The sequence below is a fragment of the Doryrhamphus excisus genome, chromosome 10 (assembly GCF_030265055.1).
Source record: "Doryrhamphus excisus isolate RoL2022-K1 chromosome 10, RoL_Dexc_1.0, whole genome shotgun sequence".
In the NCBI taxonomy this organism is placed as follows: domain Eukaryota; kingdom Metazoa; phylum Chordata; class Actinopteri; order Syngnathiformes; family Syngnathidae; genus Doryrhamphus; species Doryrhamphus excisus.
The window spans coordinates 10,111,002-10,133,116 of record NC_080475.1 but is presented as its reverse complement, the minus strand read 5'-3'; the positions used below and the strand labels follow the sequence as shown (position 1 = coordinate 10,133,116).

Sequence of the window (22,115 nt, the reverse complement as noted above, 5' to 3'; positions counted from 1 at the left end):
GTTGGGTCGCGAGAAGCGGCACGTGCCGTCATTACAAAACTACCATGATTCGTCCCCACAACCGTCATTGAGTGTCGTAAAGACGCAAAGCTTAAAACGCATACATTAACGTCCTTTAAAGCTTTTATGGCACATTTAGGTTAGAGATGGTTAGGTTAGAGACTGGTCAATGAACCATTTCAGTCAACTGGTTCGAGAAGGGCTTCATTTCTTGGAGCTTTATGTGCACACGAAACCACCTGCTGGCCTTGATTAGAATTACAGGCGGCTGGATCTTCATGGAAATGATTATGTACTACAAAAAAAATTGTATAACCTTATATTGTTCCTGTGATCCATATCTTCTCTCTCTTAACTCCAAACTAACGCAACCGTACTAAACAAACCCTCGATCCACCAACCATCGATCCACACGATCACTCTCACCACAAAACCCCACATTTTAATATCTAAGCCTGAGGGGTTTATATCGCGGCAGATTCTGAACCACTTCCCGAATCCGTCACGTGGTACAGACAAGCGTCATCAATTCCGACCCCTCCCTCCCTCCCCCCCAATGAATTAAGCCTAGGTACCAGTGGTCCATCCGTTCGAGTCGCAAGTCGTTTAATGGCTTCACACGTACAACCTGCCAAACAGGCTCATGTGCTACTGCTGACATCTAGTGGACACTCTGTAAAATTACCTCGAATTGACATTCTGCACATTTGGATGATGAGGTTATAAGTAGAGCTAGAATATTGTGTTTCCAGAAGGTTTTGTAGCTCTACTTAAAACCTCATTAAGGTTCAAATGTGCAAAATACATATTTTAGCAATTTTTCAACTGGTCTTAAGATTTTGATCAGGTCTGTATTAAAAATAAAACAAAGACAGATTAAACAGTTTCATAAACTTCATTTCATAGAACACAATGATATACAAATACATATTTCTGTTCAACAGCAATGCGTATGTATTCCAATAATTTAACAGGGCAACAGTGATAAATAAATAAATAAATAAATATTCTGACAACTACATATGATTAAAGCTATAAATAAATAACAAGTATAAATAAATCTGACATTCTTGAAGGACTGGCAGAAAATTGTACTCAGCAGCTTTTTAAAGCAAAATCCAGACTTGAGTGTGCAGTACCTGTGGCAAACATTATTGAAATAACATATTCATAAATGTTGCAAAATGGCTCCATAACATAGACTTCAATTGTACAGCTATAATATCATATGTGGCGGATGCCGCTTACAGTAAAGTGACCTGATATACATGATTGCACTAACTCAATGTAATTCATTTCTCCTTAAATATCTGATATGGAATTGAACTTGCGATTTATGGTAATATATTTATGGATTTTAAAAACGACATAAAGATATCGGGCCACCTGAGCTTTATAATAATCGTTATCGTCCCTTGTAAAACTGACAAAAAGGGCATATTGTGATGCCGGAACACTATTGTATTAAATTTTTATATAACTATAGAAGATTGATTGAAGCGATAGAGACATGGTTCAAATTGTTTGCCCTCAGTGTATACATAATCGTATGTAACATTGTGGTAAACATGAATTAAGAAGTAGTTACAAGGGCTTCGTTAGAGGTCCTGGTGGAGGTCAATGTGTGATAGTGGTTGGGCATGTTCGTCCGTGCCTGATTTAGCTTGGTACCTTTCAGCAACTAGTCTCTGGTAACGGGCCTGCTGCTGGTGGTCTGGGTCCACATTCACCCAGCAGTGGGCGACCCACTTAACGCCGTGCTTGACTGGGCAGTCTCCATGCAGGGAATACTCATCGAGCTCACCCATCCAACCTGAAAACAGTTAGGAATTCACTGTTATTTCCCTTAATTTCATCAATTGGCTTCCATAGAGAGATTTGAAGAAAGCATGATCTTAACCAGTGCTAAGATGAATGCACAAATGTTCCTTAAATGATAAACAGTTGCTTCATACCTTGACCATCAGAGAGATGGTTGTAAAAGAGGAGTGCCGTCCCCACGGTGGGTTTTATCCTCAGGTTCCCTCGCTCACACGTCTCCCGGGTGTCTGCTAAATCAACTCCATCTTGGATCAGTGCCTAGAACACATGCAACTGTAAACACCTTGTATGTAATCTGTTTCACTACATGGTTCCAATTAAGATATCAGATTCCTTGTCATGTGTCAGCACTATCTCCACGTGATCAGCAGAATTTAGGTCAGGGTCAGCTGTCTTTATTTCCTGGTGTCTGGGTTTGTTTATGATTGGTGTATTGGTCGTAAAAAAACAATACTCACATGCTCGTCATAGGTACGGTTGTCCGCCACGGGAAACGTGGTCTCGCCACCCTCCTCTGCAGAGCTCAGGTAGAGTAACACAGTAAGATACCTAAGATAAAATGACACATTTAGTGTAAACAAACAGCAGCTTAGCTGCATGACAGTACAATTAGCCTCTATTATTATTATATTATAACAACAGTAACACAAACACACCTGCAGGGAACCTCTGTGAAAATGGACGCATTTCCGGCTAGTCGAGTGTGTGCGCAGGCGGCCTCTGCACGGGTTGAGCTGCTGTCATGATGGGCATCGCTGAAGTCGCCGAGCTCATAACGAAATACTTGTAGCGGCTCGCTCGTCTCCACCAAAGCGGTAGGGAGACGAGTAAGGCTGATTACTCTGAGCAAATTGTAAGAGTAATAATGAAAGTAAGTACTTTTAGAGGTGAGATCAAATGTGTGTGTGTGTAGAGTTACCGGCTCCTTAGCGTCTGTAACACATGATGGGATTCCGGGCCTTGATGAAGCCACGTGTGCTTGCTTCTCTGCTTGAACAGACTCCGAAGCTTCTCACTTTGTTCTTGTTTTGTGCTTTGGGACACATCGTAAACACGCTTAAACTCCTCCAGGTTCAGGCCTGTCAAGTACAGCACATACATTACATCAACTCTTAATATCACTTCATATATTACAAATACATGTCGTTACTCCAAACCTGTTGAGCAGACTTTCAGACCAGTGAGTATCTGACGCAAGTGGTCCGGACTCAACCAAGTCCCATCTTGCGAGTGTGAGTGACTCATAATCTGGAATATGTCGATTAATAATAAATAATTATCTAAATGACATGCAAGAGTAATTTGATTTAAATTGTCACCTCCTGTTTCTGCAGCAGTCCATCTTGGTTGAGATCCAACAGACTGAAGACCTCTTCGGTGCTCAGGGAAAAAAGTGGCTGGTTGAACTCGTCTTGATCCTGGCTCCCTGCTGTCATCTGGCTTTCCATCAGACCCTTCAGCTGAGCCAGCTGCACCACCACTCGGCACTCCTCCTCAGACAGGAAGCCAGGGATCTCTGACAAGGAAATATAGAGGTACACATTGTAGCGTCCTGACAAGCAGTGGTTTATGTAGCCGATAACATTAGAAATCATCATCTGGAGGCACTCGTGAAAGTCAGTGAAGATTAATATCCTTTCTTCTATTCAGTGCTGACACTCCGTCTCCACTGTCAGGTTCATTACTCCTGTGCACCAATCATGAGTAGCTAAGGCAACCCTTGGCCAAACATTCTGCAGACCATCTCATGAGTAGCTCTTCCATCACCAACCAGCGGGGCATGGAGGTGAATAAGAGATTTATAACACAGACTGATGAATAATATTGATATAAATAACCACAAAGCACTTACCAAATAACAGAGGCTTCAAGCTGAGGGTCTTCATCTTATGAGTTCTATCAGACACAAGCGAAACTGGCTGAACATGTCCCACCTAAAAGACATAATAAATATGAAACAACTTGTGAAACAATTATCCAAATTCAGTAGTCTTTCGTGGTATTTCACCTACTCTGATTCCCTCAATGCGATGAAGTCTGAAGCTATGGCTGTGCTCCACCACTCCAGGTTCTCTTGGAGGAGGCGATGGATGAAGAGATGGGCTTTCACTCTCGCTGGCGGATGGAGTGGAAGCCTGGTCGTCACCGACAGGGTGGCTGTGGCCATTATTGTAGTGCACGTACAGCAACAGAGCGATAACATTCAGGATGTAGACGTGAAAGAACACCATCACCACGACGAAGTATGCCCGAGAGCAGACGCTGCTCCTCTGGGCGGTCAATCGAGTGTTGCGGAGGTGAGGCTTGAAAGGCAATGGGGGTGAATCATCGCTGACGCCCGAATCCTCCTGCTGCTGTAGACGGTCCTGAATTGTTTCCATGTTTTGTTTCGATTAGTTGAATCTCAATTATTTCAGTGTCGATGTGTATTTCTTAACAACATTCGCCGGGATCGCTAACCCAACAGAAGACTATTTCGAATTAAAAAGCAGAGAGTTTTTCGGTCAGATTAAAAAACGAGGATATGAAAATTAATTAAACGTCTTATTGCGTTGGTAAACATGTGATTTTGAACTAAATCCCCTAATCTGTTAGTAGCTAACATAACGGGGCGCTAGCTTGGTGCCCCTGACAACATAGACAACAACTTCTATGCTAACTTCCGGTCATAGTAAAACAACGAGGGACCTCTAGCGGCCAAATTATACTATTGCAGTTCAACTTGCGTCAGTTTCAATGACACTCATTTTTATTCATGACAGATAATTCATGTTATTTAAAAGAAAAGTAAAAGAAATAAATAATTTCACACAAGACAACCCCACTCTCCTAAATAATAGTATATTATCCCCTATTCAACATAATAGGGTTGAAGCGGAGTGTGTGGTCACACACACAGGCTCACGCACCCACGCACGCAGACAACCCCTTGCGGTGTTTTCCGGGATAACACCGCCACCTCCACTTTGGGAGAGACTCACACAGCACAGCAGCGATATGGCTGATCATCACCGGCCGGGACGACGTTGCCTCTAAGCCCAAAGTGAGGAGGACCAATTATGCGCCATCGCAGGCCGCCCATATGCGCTCTCAGGCGACGGGACGTGGCGTAAGACACCCGGGGACAAGACTTCTCTGACGGCCCATGGCGTCTGTGGAGCGTTTTGCTGCATAGTAGTTGGGAGAACTTGTCGCAGTGGATTACCATACACGAGTGGAACAATAGTCTCCTGCAGCAGAGGAACGACCAGGTTAGTTAATGCTGAATTTGCCTGTAAGGTACAGCTTCCACTTTGCGTATTTATCCTGTTATACATGGGTAGTACATAGTATCGATCGCTGCCTGAATCACTGTCATTGCTGGTTTGCTTTTAACGCACACGATCCACCAATGTCGAACTCTAGGAGAATCAATACATTATCATGATACCGATTAAGTTCCAATAAGTAGTTTGAACGCCGTTCAGCATCTAAACCTACACTTAGTGCAGCAAAGAGTCCCAGTTCATTGAATCCTCTCCCCGCTGCGTAACTTTTCCCTGCCCTGCTTGCTTCACCTTCTCCCGGTCAGTGGCGTCAGGAAAGCAGGGGGAGAAAGGAGGCAGACGGAAGAACAGGGCCTGGGTGGTGGTGAGAAACCAAGCTTGGTTGGTTGACTCGTCAGACAAGAAAGTGGGAAAAATACATTGTTTTGTTTTTCACTTCCTGCTGCAATCACGTCGACTTTCTATGGATGTTGTCGTATAATTTTTCACTGACGTGACAATGGAGGCCCTTTTCATATGCAGAACTGATGGGAAAAAAAAACATTCACATTCTCAGTGGGCAGTCTCTTCAGTGGTTTAATTATTTAGATAGATATCAAGCTGTGGTGCTTCCTTCAATGCATTGCCCTTTTGGAAGTGACTGAAAAGTCGGTATGCACGAGTACACCGCTATGTATCATTTTTTTAAATCATATTTCATCTGTATTGGTTCTTGGAATGGTGCGGGGCATAAAACGGAAGTGGGCGTAGTTTAACCACTTTCAGTGAACCACAGCTCCTCAGTGCCGGCAGCACTCATGCACCACCAGATTCGGACTTTACCACTTATATATCATGAATGATGTTATGGCGATGCTGTTCGTCTTTTATTTTCACCTGCGGTTTTAGTCCGGTCCCGTAACCTAGCAACCTAAATGGTGGACCTGAATAAATCAGACCTCGTTCGTCCACTGCCCTCCTCAGGGTTGTGCCACTTCGCCTAACATCACCTGCACATTTGCTCACGGGCCATTAACAGAGACGGCTAAACAATACAGAGCAAAGCTGATAAGGGTTTTGTTTCACCTTTCGGTCAATGAACCAACGAAACCTTTTCCCGTCTCTGTTTTATAGCTCCATTTAGGCAGCGCATTGTTTAGGTTACAAGCACAGTGCTCGAGCAGACTTCATCATCTGGAGTCATCATCTCATCCTCCATGCATCAGATTCCAATTGAGTGCATCACATAATCAGTTCCCAGTTCCACATGTCCAAAAGGAAGTAGGAAGAAGCAAAGCTTATTAAATCCTACCCCTCCATGTGGTACTTTTACAATCAGTAACTGTTACATTTGTTCACTTCCTGCTTTCCATAATACAGTTTAAGTTTTTTTTTGTTTTTTTTTTAAATAATGTACCTCGTACCGAAGTACGAGGTGATATGAGCATCCAATGCCATAATGTGTACCATAGTAAGTGTCAATATAGTGATATATATAGCACATCATGACTGGTTCAAGACTCTTCATCCTTGTATTTAGCAAATTTATTTTATTTAATAATTTATAAATTTATTTTATACATTTTTGTAAAAATTTTTTTTAGTTTTTTAAATTTTTTTTAATTTCTTATTTTTTGTCTCTTCATCTTCATCCTTGTATTTAGCAAACATCAACTGCTTGTATTGTTTCTTGAATTGGCTCATCGTTGTGCATTGTTTGATTTCCTTACTCAATCCATTCCATAGTTTGATTCCACATACTGAAATGCTATGGCTAGCATAACGTAGTCCTAGCATATAAGTGTTTTATTTAAATGTACTTCTTCCCTGAGATCATATTTCTCCTCTCTTGTAGAGAAGTATTGCATGACATTTTTAGGTAATTGGTTGTTTTTAGCCTTATGTATTATTTTAGCTGTTTGAAAATTAACTATACCAGGAAGTTGAAGTATTTATGATTTTAGAAATAAGGAGTTAGTATGTTCTCTGTAGGCGGCATTATGAATTATCCTTACTGACCTTTTTTGCAGTACATTTAAGCGAGTGAAGATTGCTTTTATATTTTTATTAGCCCATATTTCCACACAATAAGTAAGATATGGTAGAACCAGAGAGCAATAAATAGTGTGGAGTGATTTCTGATTGAGAACAAGTTTAGCTTTGTTCAATACTGAAATATTTCTGGCCACCTTATGTTGTATATTTGTAATATGAGGTTTCCAGCTCATATTTTCATCTATTGTGATCCCCAGAAATGTATTTACGCCACTATTCACCTTGTCCTAAGATACTTCATCTGTGTGAGGTGGCAAAAACATCCACTTTGGCTAAAATGGCTGTTTGTGTGTATATTCGCAGAGAGTTTCTTTTTTGCGGGGAAAAGAAAAGCAGTTGTCGTGATTGCGGATCACAGGGTTTGAATTCCCTTACACTGCTGGGTGTCTGTCATAAGCCTGAAAGACTGAGAGAACTGAAAGGATGAATAGCTTTTGTTCGAGCCTGCAAGGTTGGACACAAAAAGAATGGCGATGGGTGCATGTATTTGTGCATTTCATCGAGTGTGTGTGTGTGTGTGTGTGTGTGTGTGTGAGTCAGCTGCTGAGCACTTACGGGTGAGATAGAAGAAGCAGGAAGTGCATGGAATACTGAAATAATCTGCAGTAGTGGCCTCTACCTCCGGGCTAGTAATGCAGACTGTAGGGGAAACAAGACACAAAAAACATATACGAGCACTTGAACCTCTGCAGTTCCCTCGAGTCAAAGCTACCGGTGACGTCAGACGTGTATCTACCTTTACCATCATTCTACTTACTCCCCCATTTCTACTTCTTACATACTTTCCAAATGTGTACAGTTGTATAAATATCCTGTAATTGATGATGAACAGTCAGTCAAGGTACAAGTGTCAGTCATTTGGCTCATTTGGATGACTGCTGTCTTTTATTTTGTTGGGGCTTTCCTCTCTTGGCTTTCATTCTGCAAGGTTTGCACATGGGATACATAACAATGAGAACGCATGCCGAACGAGCAAACACAATCATTTGCAGCCCAAAAGGACTGTCGAAAATGCGCAGAGGCTGCACTGCAGTACATTCGCTCCACAATGCAGACGAATGGCGGCGTTCGGATATGACTGAATATGAAGATGCGAATAATGCTGATGACCGTCTCCCCTCTTTCAGGCCTCTGGGTCCTGGTGTCGTGTCTGAGAAGATGGACCGCATGAAGATAATCAAACGGAGGCTGTCCATGTCGTTACGCAGCGCTCGGCCCGTTGATGATTCCCTGTCTGAACTGGCGGAGCAGATGGCTTTGGATGAGCCACCTACCGTAAGAGATAATGGTGAGACTTGCGACCCCGACACCTCCAACGCATGGAGAAAATTGAAATTGAAATGTGCGTACGGACAAAAATGTTCACCCCCTTCACTTCACCATAGAAGGTCAATGCAAAGTGACTCATGAATGCGACGTTCGTATTTAAAGAGCATTGATTGCGTGGTCACGTTGGTCGCTGTCATTCCGACTAACTGTACTTGATGGGAACAGGTCCCTATAACGGTTGCTAGTTCCAAAGTGTTCATTACAGCAAGACACCAGCTATGTGCTGTCCTGTCATTGATTTAAATGACATGTAAGTGATGCATAGGCCTGTTATGATAACACATTTTAAACAATTTTGATAAATTCTTGCTGATTAACGATATTACTGTTAAAAAGGGACCTGTTATGCTTTTTCCACTTTTCTGAATTCTAAATTCATTCTAAATATAGTTACAATGTTGTATTCTTGTGTTAAACTATGCCAAAGTTTCAGATAATAAGGTTTGCAAATTTGGAAGCGAGCCGTGAAAGAAGTTTGGGATGGCTCAAAACGCTCTGTTTCAAAAAGGCGTGGTAAAACCGCCCCTTTGTGATGTCACAGAGGGTGCTTCCTTATATGGGTCATAGTTAGGAAGCATTGTGACCAATCAAAGCAAAGTGGGCATGCCCGGAGGCGGGCCGTGGGTGGAATAAAGTGTCGGCACTTGCTCAAGTCGTAAGACTGTTTTAACTGTTTTCCTTACTATTGTGATAATTAAAAATAGTTCGTAAAATACGTATGCACTGATGACAGCTTGTGGCGCACCGAACGCTGTGGTAATTTTGTCCAGCGCACCACTGTACACTGGGCTCCTTACTATCGTGATAATTAAAAATAATCCGTAAAATACGTATCCACTGATGACAGCTTGCCACATGCGGAGGCTATATATGCCAGCATGTTAATTTCCTGTTAACTATTTGTACTGCCTCTCTGACGTTAGCTAGCTAGATCACGGTCAAGCTAGAAGTCAATCAAACCCATGCTAACCTACTTTTTAAAAGTATAATTTTTTTGCTCTCTTGTAATTATTATAATACTGACGACTTGTTTTCAAAACACTGATTTTGTGGTGCAGGGTGGCGCACCCCACGCCGTGGTAATTTTGTCCGGCGCACCACTGTGGCGGCGCATCATATGTGGTGTCCACGTTTTCAGCTTGGCGCAGTTACAATTTTATAACAAAACAACGCACCAAAGGTGGCGTAGAAGCTCGCCAGCTACGACCTGGTCTATTCCTGGCGCAGGTGAAGCGCAGCCTGCTCAGTGGTAAATTGGCAAAATGCACATACACACGAAAGTCAACCATCTTGTAATCTATCCTATTTGGTAGATAGAGTTGGAAAACAATCGTGCATTCATGCACACTTTATAGAGGCCGGCAAAATGATTGAGTTTGCTTTTATTATGCGATGAATTGCTTTATTAATTACCGTGACAGGTCTACTGATACGAGACTGTTTTACAATCCCTTTTGTGATTGTGCATGCAAATGTCGTCATGCCTTGTAGAGTGAGATCCTGCCTTTTTCCTGCTTTTTCCATTCACTGCACTCATGTTAACCTTCCATCATCCTCATCGCCGCCTATTCAACTTTTATTTAGTTTTTATTTTTTATTTTTATTTAGTTTTTCCACATACATATAGTATTCCCTGAGATGACTTTGGGGGCAGGTTGGAAGGAAGTACATTTATTCTTCATCCTCCTCTGCCTCACTCGACTTGACTTGACTTAATCGAATGGTTCTATTCTTCACCGTGATGCTGTAAGTCGCTCATATTGTGCTCTTCTAAGCTAAGAGTAAACATAAGACATCTTGAGATGTGGTGATCGCCATCTTTTGGGCAGTTTGAATGACTGCATCATGCCATTTGGAAATGTGTGTTTTTGAGGGAATGTCGGTGATATTAGTGAAATGAAACATATTAGTGGTAATAGTAAGTCTGTGGGGAAGTACTTATGTATGCGTGCAGGTATACATGTATGTATATGTGCATAAATGTGCACATATGTGTGAATATGTAATAGTTACTGAGAATGTATGAAAGGAGAGAAACCGCCTCCTACCACCCAGCATAAATCTCATATTTTTTTTACATTCTGTTCGTGGTGTTATTTTTTATTTTTTTTCCCAGAGAGCGAAACGTGCCCTGGCAAGAGAGGCAGTTAGAGGAAGTGACGTACGGGGATGATGTTCATTAAACTTTAACATCTTTTACTTAGCATTTTTTTTCCCTCTCACCCGCTTGCGTCCTTGTTTCACTTCATCAGGCTAAAAGAGCGGTGAAACATCCTCATCCTCACTCAAAGTGCTAATCAAATGCTGGTCCGTGAGAGAATTGTGTGGATTTCAGGGAAACACAGGAAATGTACTGTAACTGGAAATGAGGGATTGTTATTGTTTATACATAATGATGAGAATGAGTGGTTAGGTTTTGTAGTTCATTTTTAGTTTTATATCTCCATGTGCTGCAGACTAACAATAGATATTCTCAACCCGCCCCTCCTTTTTCATAAATCTTTTAGTTCTACCACCATGTGTTTAGTTCTGTTAATTTTTCATTTGGATTTTTTCTGTTCTTTCCTTCTTTCTATGGTATTACAGCAGCATTGCACATCCGCACGCTTTTATCGTCTTTTATCTTTCTCATGTTTTCACCTCCTCCAATGTCTGTCTTCATTTTGGTGCTCCTGTTCCTTAACTCATCCGTTTGCTTTTCTTGGTTTTTTCTTACCTTACCTTGTTTTCTCTTCTTTCCTTTTCTTAACTGTCCTCGCTGCTCCTCCTGCAACCGTGTGCCTCAGAACCGATGGTGGTGTGCAACATGCATCCTCCTGCGTCCCACAGCGCTCCCTCTTTCCTGCGTCAGTACGCCGGTCATCTGGGCCGCACCGCCCTGCGCAGAGAGCTGGGTGGGGGGCTGGAAAGGGACCGAGCCTACCTGAGCCTGCACAGGACTGGATCCCTCGGTACACACAAACACACTGAAAATAGTCAATCTAAGAATATTTAATTGAGGGTTGGGCATCGTTTGAATTTGAGCGATTCCGGGTTCGATTCCCATTCCTCGTTTCGATTCTCGATTCCGATTCGAAGTTCTTGGATTGTTATTTTTTTTCTAATACTATGAGCTCCGTGGGTGAAATGGATGAACACAAACGATGTTTTGCCGGTTCCGGGAGAATCGGAAGGTCGGAACCGGTTACGCTCGATGCTCGATGCTCGATGCTCGATGCTCGATGCTCGATGCTCGATGCTCGATGCCCAACCCTAGTGATAAGAACAATAAATAGTCAAGTTTGTCTCTTGACATGAATATACCATGTTTTGAATTCATCTACCTTTGTTCAAGGCACAAGTCATTTAGATTTTTTGGAAGTGGCTAAACAAATCCTCTCATATTGACGCCCATAAAACACTTTTGCTCGACCTCCGTCCGATGTGGTGAATTGTGGGTAATTCCTGCCTGCAATTCAAACAGATGAGCACCTACAGAAGGCCAAATTTGGAAAAGCGGGACTTTAAGGTAAGAATTTAGTGATATAATTGGTGAATTAGTACAGTTTTAGGGTATTATTTTGTTGTAGATAACCAAATTGTTTTTTTACTTATGTAATTTTTAATTACCAATAAGTTGTTTTAAAATACTTAATAAAAACTAACGGATGTATTTTCCCTGATACAAAACTTTTAGCTGTTAGCTAAAAAATCATTAGCTAGGACACACGGTTTTAGCTAGCACGTAGCACGTGGACGTTAGCGGCATTGAACACCCCCGTGGTGTTACTGTGTTAGCTAGCTAACAGACAAAGCAGTTAGCAAGGGGTTTTAGCTGTAAATACAAGATGAATTACGATACAGCAACGTCACTATGTCGGTCCATCTGACAGCATTTTGATCAATTAGCCTAGCTTGACGTGCGATTCAGAATGCTAACACTTTTTTTCTACATGTTCCAAAATCGGAGAAGACGTTCATGACGGCGGGCTGGGTGGCCAGACGTTACTTAATAGCTTACCTAACCACTGTTTTTGAATGTTGCTAGTTGCTTGGGACAGTTATATAAAGAGTTTGACTTCTCAAAACAATATGCGTTCAAAAGTGTAATACATTTCCATCACAAAAATGCCTACTAGAATCTTTGTGGTTTATTTTACAGGTTTTTGATGACGACAATGACACAACCTTCCCATGCGTCATCAGCATCTTTGTGGTCAGCAAAGCCAAAGATAATATCCCCAAAAAAACTGCAGTAGCCATTGAGGCTGGATCACTGATGTGGTACATACTTGTACTACTGATGGGCCTTATCTACGTCTTGGAGTTGGAGTACATCAACCAAAAAGTGTCCTCTAAAGTCAGATTACATGCCAAAAACTCTTTACGATGGAAAGCTATATTTTATTGTTAGTTTACTGTTGTTTTACAGCTGTATTATTAACTTTACCTTGTTTACATTTTTGTGCTTTGAAATGTATATCTTATATTTGACAGACTGACAAACACGGACAACATCGATACAAGTAGCTCATTGTGACAAAAATATATACTAAGAAATAGTAAAGCAACTTTTTGCATCATTTTATCTTGTAGCTCAAGCAAAAATAAGCATTGTGTGTACAAAATTAATTTTGCAAATAAAGTCGATATACTTAGGAAATGTGAACTTTACTTACAAACGTCAGTTGAGTTTTTATACAGTCAACACTTTTTTGTGGTTTGAGTCAACTTACTTTTATGCATTATGCATTACTGCAAATCACCGAGTCACCAACACAGACTGATACAAGTGCATGACCAATAAATAATAAATAACACATACCTTTTGGGATGGGAATTAATGCTCAATTAATTTCTTTCTTTGTAGTTTGGCCCCTTACACAGTAGCTTGGCTTTCGGTGAACATTCCACTGCAAGGGAACTGTTTTCCTCACTATTGTTTCTTATTTTTGTGAGATTAAAACAACATCCAGTGGCTACACTTGGCCTTGCAGTGTTTACTATTAATGTTGAGAGATTAAACTGTAATGACCTTAATCCAAAATACACAAACACATACTAATAGCTCACATAATCACTTTTTTTTTCTCTCTATCCGCATGTTATAATGGATCATACAGTGTGTACGACATCCTCACTGTTGTCAGTGTCAACATGTCAAAGTTATGGTGTGAATAAATAATCAGTAAAAAGTTTATGTAGAAGAAATGTTAGATTGTTGGGTGAGTCTTGGGCCAGAGAAGCCATTACAAGAACCGAGTTTGATGCAGTAGCCAGAACTAATGCTACTCCATTATTAATACACTGATAAGATGTGTGCGTGCGTACTTAAGTATATGTCGGCCCTTTGGTCTTGCAGACTGTCTGCCATTCAGTAACCAGAATGACGCAACATGATGACGCAATCTCACTTTTCTTCTCCAATCTCCTTTAGTTGTCGGGTCATTGTCGTTTTTATGTTGGACTTGCTCGTGAGTAAATACATTTTTACCTGCAATTGGGTCCTCATTGCTGGATCCTGGGGTCGATACCCCACACGACCATGCCCAAACGTGACAGAATGATCCCACCAACTAAAGGAGCGTGCACCTGAAGTAAATAAACATCACAGAAAATGGGAAACAGGTGTGGGAGATGATGGAAAGCAACGGAAAACAGAACAGAGCAACACAGGAAGTGATTACAAAATAAGGGCATGGAACTAGGAACAGAGGAAAAGAGGAAAACTAAGAGCTGAGCCCAATCGTGACATTGCTAAAATATGCCAAAACTCTTTTTCAGCTGCACAATTTTCTTGGGTTAAAATGAGGGGTGCTTCAATTGATCGGCCACCAATCCGTATCGGACGTTTTTTTTAATAGAACGTCGATAAATACCTTTCATAGCCGATCACCTTTGACTCATACTATTATTGCTATGTCATAACTTGGTTAAACCGTTGCCTTTATTAGTCCCACAAAGGGAAATTCCAGGTTTATAGAAGAGAGAGTACAAAATCAATGTAATAGAAATCAAGGTAATACAAAGTAATATACAAGGTAATACCTTATTTACCATATTTCACTATTTGCTACATTTTAATGCTCTTTCTATGACTGCATTGTATTAGAGAGCATCTTATGCTCTGTGAAGGGGCGTCACGGCGGTCGAGTGGTTAGCGCGCAGACCTCACAGCTATGAGACCAGGGTTCAATTCCACCCTCGGTCATCTCTCCCCGTGCATGCGTGGGTTTACTCAGGTTTCCTCCCACATTCCAAAAACATGCTAGGTTAATTGGCGACTCCAAATTGTCCATAGGTATGAATGTGAGTGTGAATGGTTGTTTGTCTATATGTGCCCTGTGATTGGCTGGCCACCAGTCTCGCCCGAAGACAGCTGGGATAGGCTCCAGTTCATGAAAATGAATAAATGAATGCTCAGTGAAGCTCAAACCAAGTGAAGCCGCTATTCATTCACTTCTCAGTCACACTGGCGGTAATGTACATCTGTAGTCACAGGTGCCCTGGAGTAGCCTGACAGAAACGTGGCTGCCAATTTGTGCTTACTGCCTCTCCGACCGACACCAAACATTCCTTCACATTCATACATACACCAGTGTGGGGCAGAACTGGAGGCAAGATGGGTGATGTGTCTCTACCTCCTTGCCGTGGAACAAAACAAGCTTTTAATGTCGGTTGACGTTGCAGCTTCCCGTCAGCCTTAAGATGAACACATCCATATTTTCTCATCGTCCGTATTGACTGCGTTGTTGCAGTGTAATGCAACATCTGTGGATGGACCGTGTGGAAGAAAACATGTTACTGTTGGCTTCTTGTAAACAGAAAGAACACCTCTGTGGACCCAGACTGATGGGAGCAGAGAGGGAGAGAGGTAGCGATAGACGAGAGGAGAGAACGAGAGAGCGAGACAAAGATCGGTATCACACGAGAGAGAGAGAGAGAGCGGAGGATATCGGCAAGGTGAAGTAAAAGGAGCTAGAGGACTAGTCGCACTGAAAGCACTGATAGGACCGCCATGGGCTAGAAGAAAGACATCAAGCGAGCGGAGTGGGAAGCGCCACAGTCTGAATAGAGTGCTGCCTGGAATAGAAGAGGAAGAGGCAGCCAAACGTGACCGAGAGAGAGAGGGAGAAGAACAGGACGGGGGACTGCCAAATGAAAAAGCAACATGGGCGTGGAGAGAAGAGATGGTGGCCGTCACACGAGAAAGTCGTGACTTGTTGGAGATTGGAGGGAAAAATCACCTGTCATGTCGGTCTCTGCAGCATTTCGCCCGTCTGTACTGTTTGACCTTCCTTAGTCAGCAAGCAGAGTGTGACTGCGGGGAAAAGGAGAGAAGCATAAAGGGAGTGTCTATGGGTGAATGCTAAAGTAGAGTAGGAGTTCAGGGAGTTGTTGCATTGCAAGACGGACGGTAGTCGTACACTGCATCCCTCCTCCGGGACCACCAGACTTGTTCTTTACCGAATGCCTGAAGTGGAAGTGCAAAGAAGCCTGAAAACTGGAAGTCTGGGTCTCTATCTTGCGCCTGTCAGGACATCTTTGGTGGGACTTTTAAAGCTGTAGTCTTCCGGAATAATGGATGTATCAGGGAACTCCAAAGGGTTGGCTACAAGTGGTGCTAGGGTGGGAGATCCTCGGATGGTTGAGGTTAGAATGGGGGAGAGGGACCCCCCGCTGAGGTTGTCACCGTTCCGTATGCTCCGTGTACTTGACTCATGCCGTCCTCCCGGAAGCCGTATTGGTGAGTGCCATCATTTCTATTGTTGGTTTCCTCTCTAATAATTGGAATTTATAGTAACCTCGGACAAGGCAATCGTCATAAAATTTTATTCAAATCGGACCAGATTATCACACTATGTCTGCTATGTTTCTTCTTCAATAAAATAATAATATTCCTCCTCGGTTCCTCCAGTGCATGGCCGCCATCCACCGAGTCGTTCAAGTTCTTCTTTTGAATATTTTAAAAACTAATTTACTTGTCGGCACAATGACTGCAGCTTCCTCTATTCTTGTACACTCTAAATTTAGAGGGTATTCTGTCCCGAGCTTGAATCACTTTGAGAGCCAGAAGGGCTTAAAAGGATGATTCAGCTAAGTGTCGCCATAATGGGAAATAGACTTTTAACTAGATTAATCCTCAATTAATACTATTTTAATCACTATTCCAACTCTTAAATAAACATTTTAGCAACTTTATTTGCTGACCTCATGCTAAAATTTGCTTGAATCCAAACAAAGTGGAAGACATAATAATTAGGGCTCAAGCACTGACCAGTGTCAAATCCCTATTGTAATCATAATGATTATTATTATTCTTCTCCCAAAATGATCGCGATTTTGAGGGCCCGAACATGCCCGAAAACTCACCAAATTTGGCGAGCGCATCAGGTCTGGCGAAAATTTGTTTATATTTTATGGTTTTCAAATATAATGTTCCAAAATTGACTCACTAGCGCCACCTTGAAAAAAAAAAAAAATTAGCCCCCGTCTCCAGTTTAACCGATCGTCTCGAAACTTGGTGGAGACGTCTATCATGACAGGACGCACCAAAAAGTCTCAAGAACCCATGTTGCAAAACGAACAGGAAGTCTGCCATTTTTTGATGGCGGCGGCGATTTTCGGGTCAGAAGTAGGGGTTGTATCTCCACGAACTCCTCCTAAGGGGGTTTGACCAAATTAATCCGTTGTAGCATCAACGGACACTAGACGGATGGCCGACGTTATCCTTTTAGCAGGCCACAGTCTCGCCCACAAGTCTTAGCGGGGTGCCAAAAACCCTCAGCAGGCCATCCACGTCCAAGTGGTTTTTCATGACATTTAATGTATGCAATGGTGCGTGATGACAAAATAACACAGACACTGCGTACAGGAAGTACACATGCATTTTTACACATACTGTAGCTTATCTCATTGATCATTATTATTGATTATTATTACCCTTAGTGACACTGTTGTAGTGTGTGTCTGTGTGTTAATGTGCAGCATTCAGAACAACCACGTCTTCTGTATGTGGGACTTCCTGTCTTTGTGAGAAGGATAGAGGTTTTGCACCCTGCAAAACGTGCCTCACATGCATTTAAACGTTTACACTGCATGTATGTGATCGGTAGATTTCACTCCTGGATTATGGGTGCCGGCAGCATAAAAGCCTAACGGGAACATCCCTAATAAATATCCTCTCTCACTCTGGTGTCAGTTAACGTGAGTTTAGTGTTTCACCATTGAGGTGATGAGGGATAAAGCCTGATATTAATACCGGCTGCTCAGCTTTCTGGAGAAATCCAATTCTGTAAGTGTATCCTTTCTCTGGCTTTTCGTCTTTCGGAAGATAACTAACAAAGAAGTAATATGTGCAGGGGGTGTTTGTCGTCATGATTTTTAGCTCCTTTTGTCAAGAAGAAACTGCTAATACTCGGCAACGCTTTCTGGATTCCCATTGGAGGAACAATGCTTTCATTGTGTCCAAACATGCTGCAATACAAATTCACTAACTCGAGGTTTTACAGTTGCACTCAACTTCACTGTACGGCCTTCAATCATTTTTTTCACATATTCACTGATACCATCCTCCCTTTTATTTTTTTCTATATGTCACTCTAGCACCTGCTAGTGGTCTTTTATTTAAAAACACATAAACACATAATGCTCGGCATTTCCATTCAGTCGCACAAATCTGCATGTGTTACACATCCCAGTAGCATTGACATCATACACTGAACCTCAAGAGAGATCCACCCCTACGCACGCACACACACACACACACACACTTTACTAATTCGCTTCACTCTGGAGGAGGTCCTGTCTGCTGCACCGTGACTCATTAATCAGATGGATTCAGGAGGGGGGCGGGGGGGTTGTGAGCCAGCAGACAGAGATGAGAAAGCTCCCATTGCATGCAGGGTAATATCGACCTCTAACTTCTTCCTCTTACCAAAGCAATTTATACTCACCAGGCTAGCACCAGTTCATGGAATGGTGATACACTCCATCATCAACGCCATGACTATCACCGACGGTATGGAGGAAATTAACTACAATTGTAAAAAAAAACAAATTCTTGCTCTATTTCAGGTATTGTCCACGAGAATGTGAAAATGGGTTCAGATGGAGAGAGCGACCAGGCTTCCGGAACATCTTCCGATGAGGTCCAGAGTCCTGTCAGGGTCCGTATGAGGAACAACCACCATCGGCGCATCTCTAATGAGGTATAGGAAGTCCAGTGTCGTACACGATGATCTCACAGGAGAGTTATTCCTTTCACCTGGCAGATGTCTGGGTTCAATTACACCAGAGATCATTGCCCTGTGTGTTGCGGTGTTACTGTGTGTAGTGAATGGTTAGTCTACACTGCTGTGTTGTAACATATGTAGTACAGTCATTATATAGTAGTATTGCAGTATGCCTATTGGGACTACATTATTAAAATGGGATTCTTCTTTTTGGAACATTCATTCATTCATTTTCTACCGCTTATCCCAGCTGTCTTGGGGCGAGAGGCGGGATACACCCTGGACTGGTGGCCAGCCAATCACAGGGCACATATAGTCAAACAACCATTCACACTCACATTCATACCTATGGACAATTTGGAATCGCTAATTAACCTAGCATGTTTTTGGAATGTGGGAGGAAACCGGAGTACCCGGAGAAAACCCACACGGGAAGAACATGCAAACTCCACACAGCGATGGCCGAGAGTGGAATCGAACTCGGGTCTCCTAGCTGTGAGGTCTGCGCGCTAATCACTCGACCACCGTGCCTCATTTTGGAACATTTATTATCAAAAAGTAGGCAAATAGTGCGTAGCAAAATTCATTCATTTTCTACCGCTTATCCTCACGAGGGTCGTGGGGGTGCTGGAGCCTATCCCAGCTGCAAAAGGTGGCTTTGCCAGCCAATCACAGGGCATATATAGACAAACAACCATTCACACTCACATTCATACCTATGGACAATTTGGTGTCGCCAATTAACCTAGCATGTTTTTGGAAATGGGGGAGGAAGTCGGGGTACCCGGAAAAACCCACGCATGCAAAGATGGCCAAGGGTGGAATCGAACTTGGGTCTCCTAGATGTGAGGTCTGCGCGTTAACCACTCGACCACCATGCCGCCCTCTTTTTTTGGAACATTTATTATGAAAAACTAGGCAAATAGTACGTAGGAAAATTCATTCATTTTCTACTGCTTTTCCTCACGAGGGTTGCGGGGGTGCTGGAGCCTATCCCAGCTGCAAAAGGTGGCTTTGCCAGCCAATCACAGGACACATATTGACAATAACCATTCACACCTATGGGCAATTTGGAGTCGCCAATTAACCTAGCATGTTTTCGGAAATGGGGGAGGAAGTCGGGGTACCCGGAAAAACCCACACATGCAGTAATGGCCGAGTGTGGAATCGAACTCGGGTCTCCTAGCTGTGAGACTCAAGCGCCTCATGTTTTTGTTTATTTTGTGTTAAAACTGTTTTAACTGCTAATTTACTGCTTTCCTTTATACTATATTGTATAAAATGTCTTGATAAGATGAAGAATCACAATCCAGGGACAACAAAGCAGTCCAGCCCACCTCTTAATGGAATAATTCATTGATTGGGAAGCATCATATAGACATATATCTTCAAAGGCGATATTTTCGATATTGTCTCAGACTACCCGGTATGATGCCACACACAGCAACAACATAACACCCAACACGGGATTTATTCATTGTGGTTCATGGTGAGTCATTGGTACGTGAGGGTGTAAGCTTTCGATATGATTACTTACCTTACTGCCACTTATGTGCTTCTCTTGTGCTGTCACATGACGTGTCTGTTTAAAGGAGCCGTAGAGTGATGAGCACAGCAGTATTATGGGAAATGCCTCTTGGACGCACTGTGAACAGTGGAAGGGACTAATTCAGACCATGTTTACCAAAGAGAGGGAGGGTGGGGATGATGGTGGGGGGGGGGGTGGTTATGAAAATGATAATAATTATAGAAATAATGTATGGGAGAAACACTAGGAGATGAATCTGAAGCAAAACGAAAAGGAAAAAGGAGAGATGACAGCAAGAGAACAAAAACAATGTCTCCTCTCAGCTTGCCCCTTCCCCCATCTGCCTTCCTCCTCTCAGGAATCTGTCCATTCCTCTCTCCTCTCCTCCTACTCGCTCCCTCCCTCCCTCGCTTACTCTTTTTGTCCTGCCCCCCCCTTCTCTCGTTCTAACTGAGCATGTGGATGGCACCGCTGTCTTGCTCCGGCTTACTGTGTGCATGCAGTCATGTGGCAGCGGCGAGATGTGCATGGGGCAAAACGCGCGCGTGTGAGTGCATTATAGAAAGACCCGTTTAAGGAGGACAATGAGGGAGCTACTAGAGTTGTTCTGCATTGTGAGTATGAGCGCCTGCATTATTATTATCATTATTGCGTGGGATGTTTTTACTCCATAGCAGTGAGTAAAAAGGGGCATGAACATTGTTTTTTTTTGTGAGCTTGGTTCCATTTAACAGCAAATATGGCGAGCGTGTGACGATGTGTAGCCTCGGCCCACTGTATCAGTGGGTATATTCATTGAATCGGGGGTATTATCAAGGAGGCTTATTTCACTGTGGCGCTTGTGGCGGGGTTAGCTCTCGTTGCACTCTTTGATGCTCCAAACTAGAAATCACTGAGGTCATTCGGATGCTTTTTAATTATGTATTTATTTCCGGGGTCTGATAAAGTCTGCCGAGCATCGCCAGACGTTGTCGCAGCATATGAGTGTACTGTATTTGCTAAGGGTGTGTGGTCATATTGTGCTTGTACTGATAATGTTTGTAATTATGCTCGAACAAAGGTTGCTATCCCTTCTGTGTTTTATCTTTGGACACACACACACATGCATGTTTGCATTTAAACACACTATTTATATATATTTATATATAATATCATTGAGTACACACACATTCATACCGGGGGGTTGCTGGGACTGTGCCAGCCAGCCCCTGCTGCCATGGAAACATGTGATCGGCACCTCACCAGAGAACGTGTCCTTCAGGAATACAGCATTGGAGGCGATTAGTGGGAATTTGCTTTTTTCACCCTACAACTGAGCTGTAATAGAAATTCTCATCCAGTATGGTTCATCTAAAGCGATCCCAATCCAAAGCCTGCTGAAAAAAAAAAAAAAAAAAAAAAAAGGCAAGGATGAGAGGAAACCCACAAAAAAAAAGACCAAAGCAGATGTCTTCCAGATGATGTCTGGAACTTTGTCAGTCTTCCAGAAATCTAGTTGGAAAAATCTGGCGTGAGTCTCATGTAGTAGCCTTGCTCTTGTCTTTAATGCTGACACATGAAAGCGGTTCACGTCATTTCCACCAGCCATTCATAAAAGCTGATGATACCTGTAGCATTGGTTGGATTGACCTGCATGCAATCACATTTCTGCAATTTTAAAGTCCTATACATAATACTATTTTCATGCAAATCCTTTCCTAAAGTTAGCAATAATCCTGCTAACAGAGCAATCAACAGCCACACCGTTATTTGTTTTAAATCAGGGCTAATCATAAAAAAAATATCGAAAAGGTAGAAATCCTACAACAACCACAATCCACGAGGCTCGCTTGCCTTCCAAGGCCGTTTTGAGGCCGCTCTATGCTCAGCTGTCACTTTCACTTCACTGGATTTGATGACAACATTACTGAGCAGTAAGGAGCT

The 22,115-nt window shown here is 42.5% G+C and overlaps 2 protein-coding genes and 1 long non-coding RNA gene across 6 annotated transcripts in view; 1 reads left to right on the top strand and 2 right to left on the bottom strand.

Moving 5' to 3' along the window:
* Positions 1-876: 876 nt before the first annotated feature.
* Positions 877-5,358, bottom strand: LOC131137616 (transmembrane prolyl 4-hydroxylase-like). The gene is made up of 9 exons (XM_058085769.1): positions 3,834-5,358; positions 3,674-3,755; positions 3,141-3,337; positions 2,979-3,069; positions 2,741-2,900; positions 2,478-2,663; positions 2,280-2,370; positions 1,956-2,079; positions 877-1,813 (listed from the first exon to the last, which is right to left on the bottom strand). Exons 1-9 carry the CDS (start codon positions 4,200-4,202, stop codon positions 1,599-1,601), a joined length of 1,515 nt encoding a protein of 504 aa, XP_057941752.1. The 5' UTR covers positions 4,203-5,358; the 3' UTR covers positions 877-1,598.
* Positions 4,763-22,115, top strand: part of LOC131137615 (cyclin-dependent kinase 17-like) — a 30,363-nt gene continuing 13,010 nt past the window's right edge. Inside the window, exons 1-4 of one of the 4 annotated variants that reach the window (XM_058085764.1) lie at positions 4,763-5,072; positions 8,249-8,409; positions 11,237-11,401; positions 18,507-18,640. In XM_058085764.1, the coding sequence (XP_057941747.1) occupies positions 8,280-8,409; positions 11,237-11,401; positions 18,507-18,640 (429 nt within the window). In that variant the 5' untranslated portion in view covers positions 4,763-5,072; positions 8,249-8,279. Of the gene's footprint in view, positions 5,073-8,248; positions 8,410-11,236; positions 11,402-14,856; positions 16,177-18,506; positions 18,641-22,115 lie in introns of those variants that run through there. The other 3 variants (XM_058085765.1, XM_058085768.1, XM_058085767.1) reach the window with 3 other exon arrangements.
* Positions 7,969-14,001, bottom strand: LOC131137618 (uncharacterized). The gene is made up of 3 exons (XR_009131948.1): positions 13,924-14,001; positions 11,167-11,397; positions 7,969-8,391 (listed from the first exon to the last, which is right to left on the bottom strand). It is a non-coding gene; the product is annotated as an uncharacterized LOC131137618 (long non-coding RNA).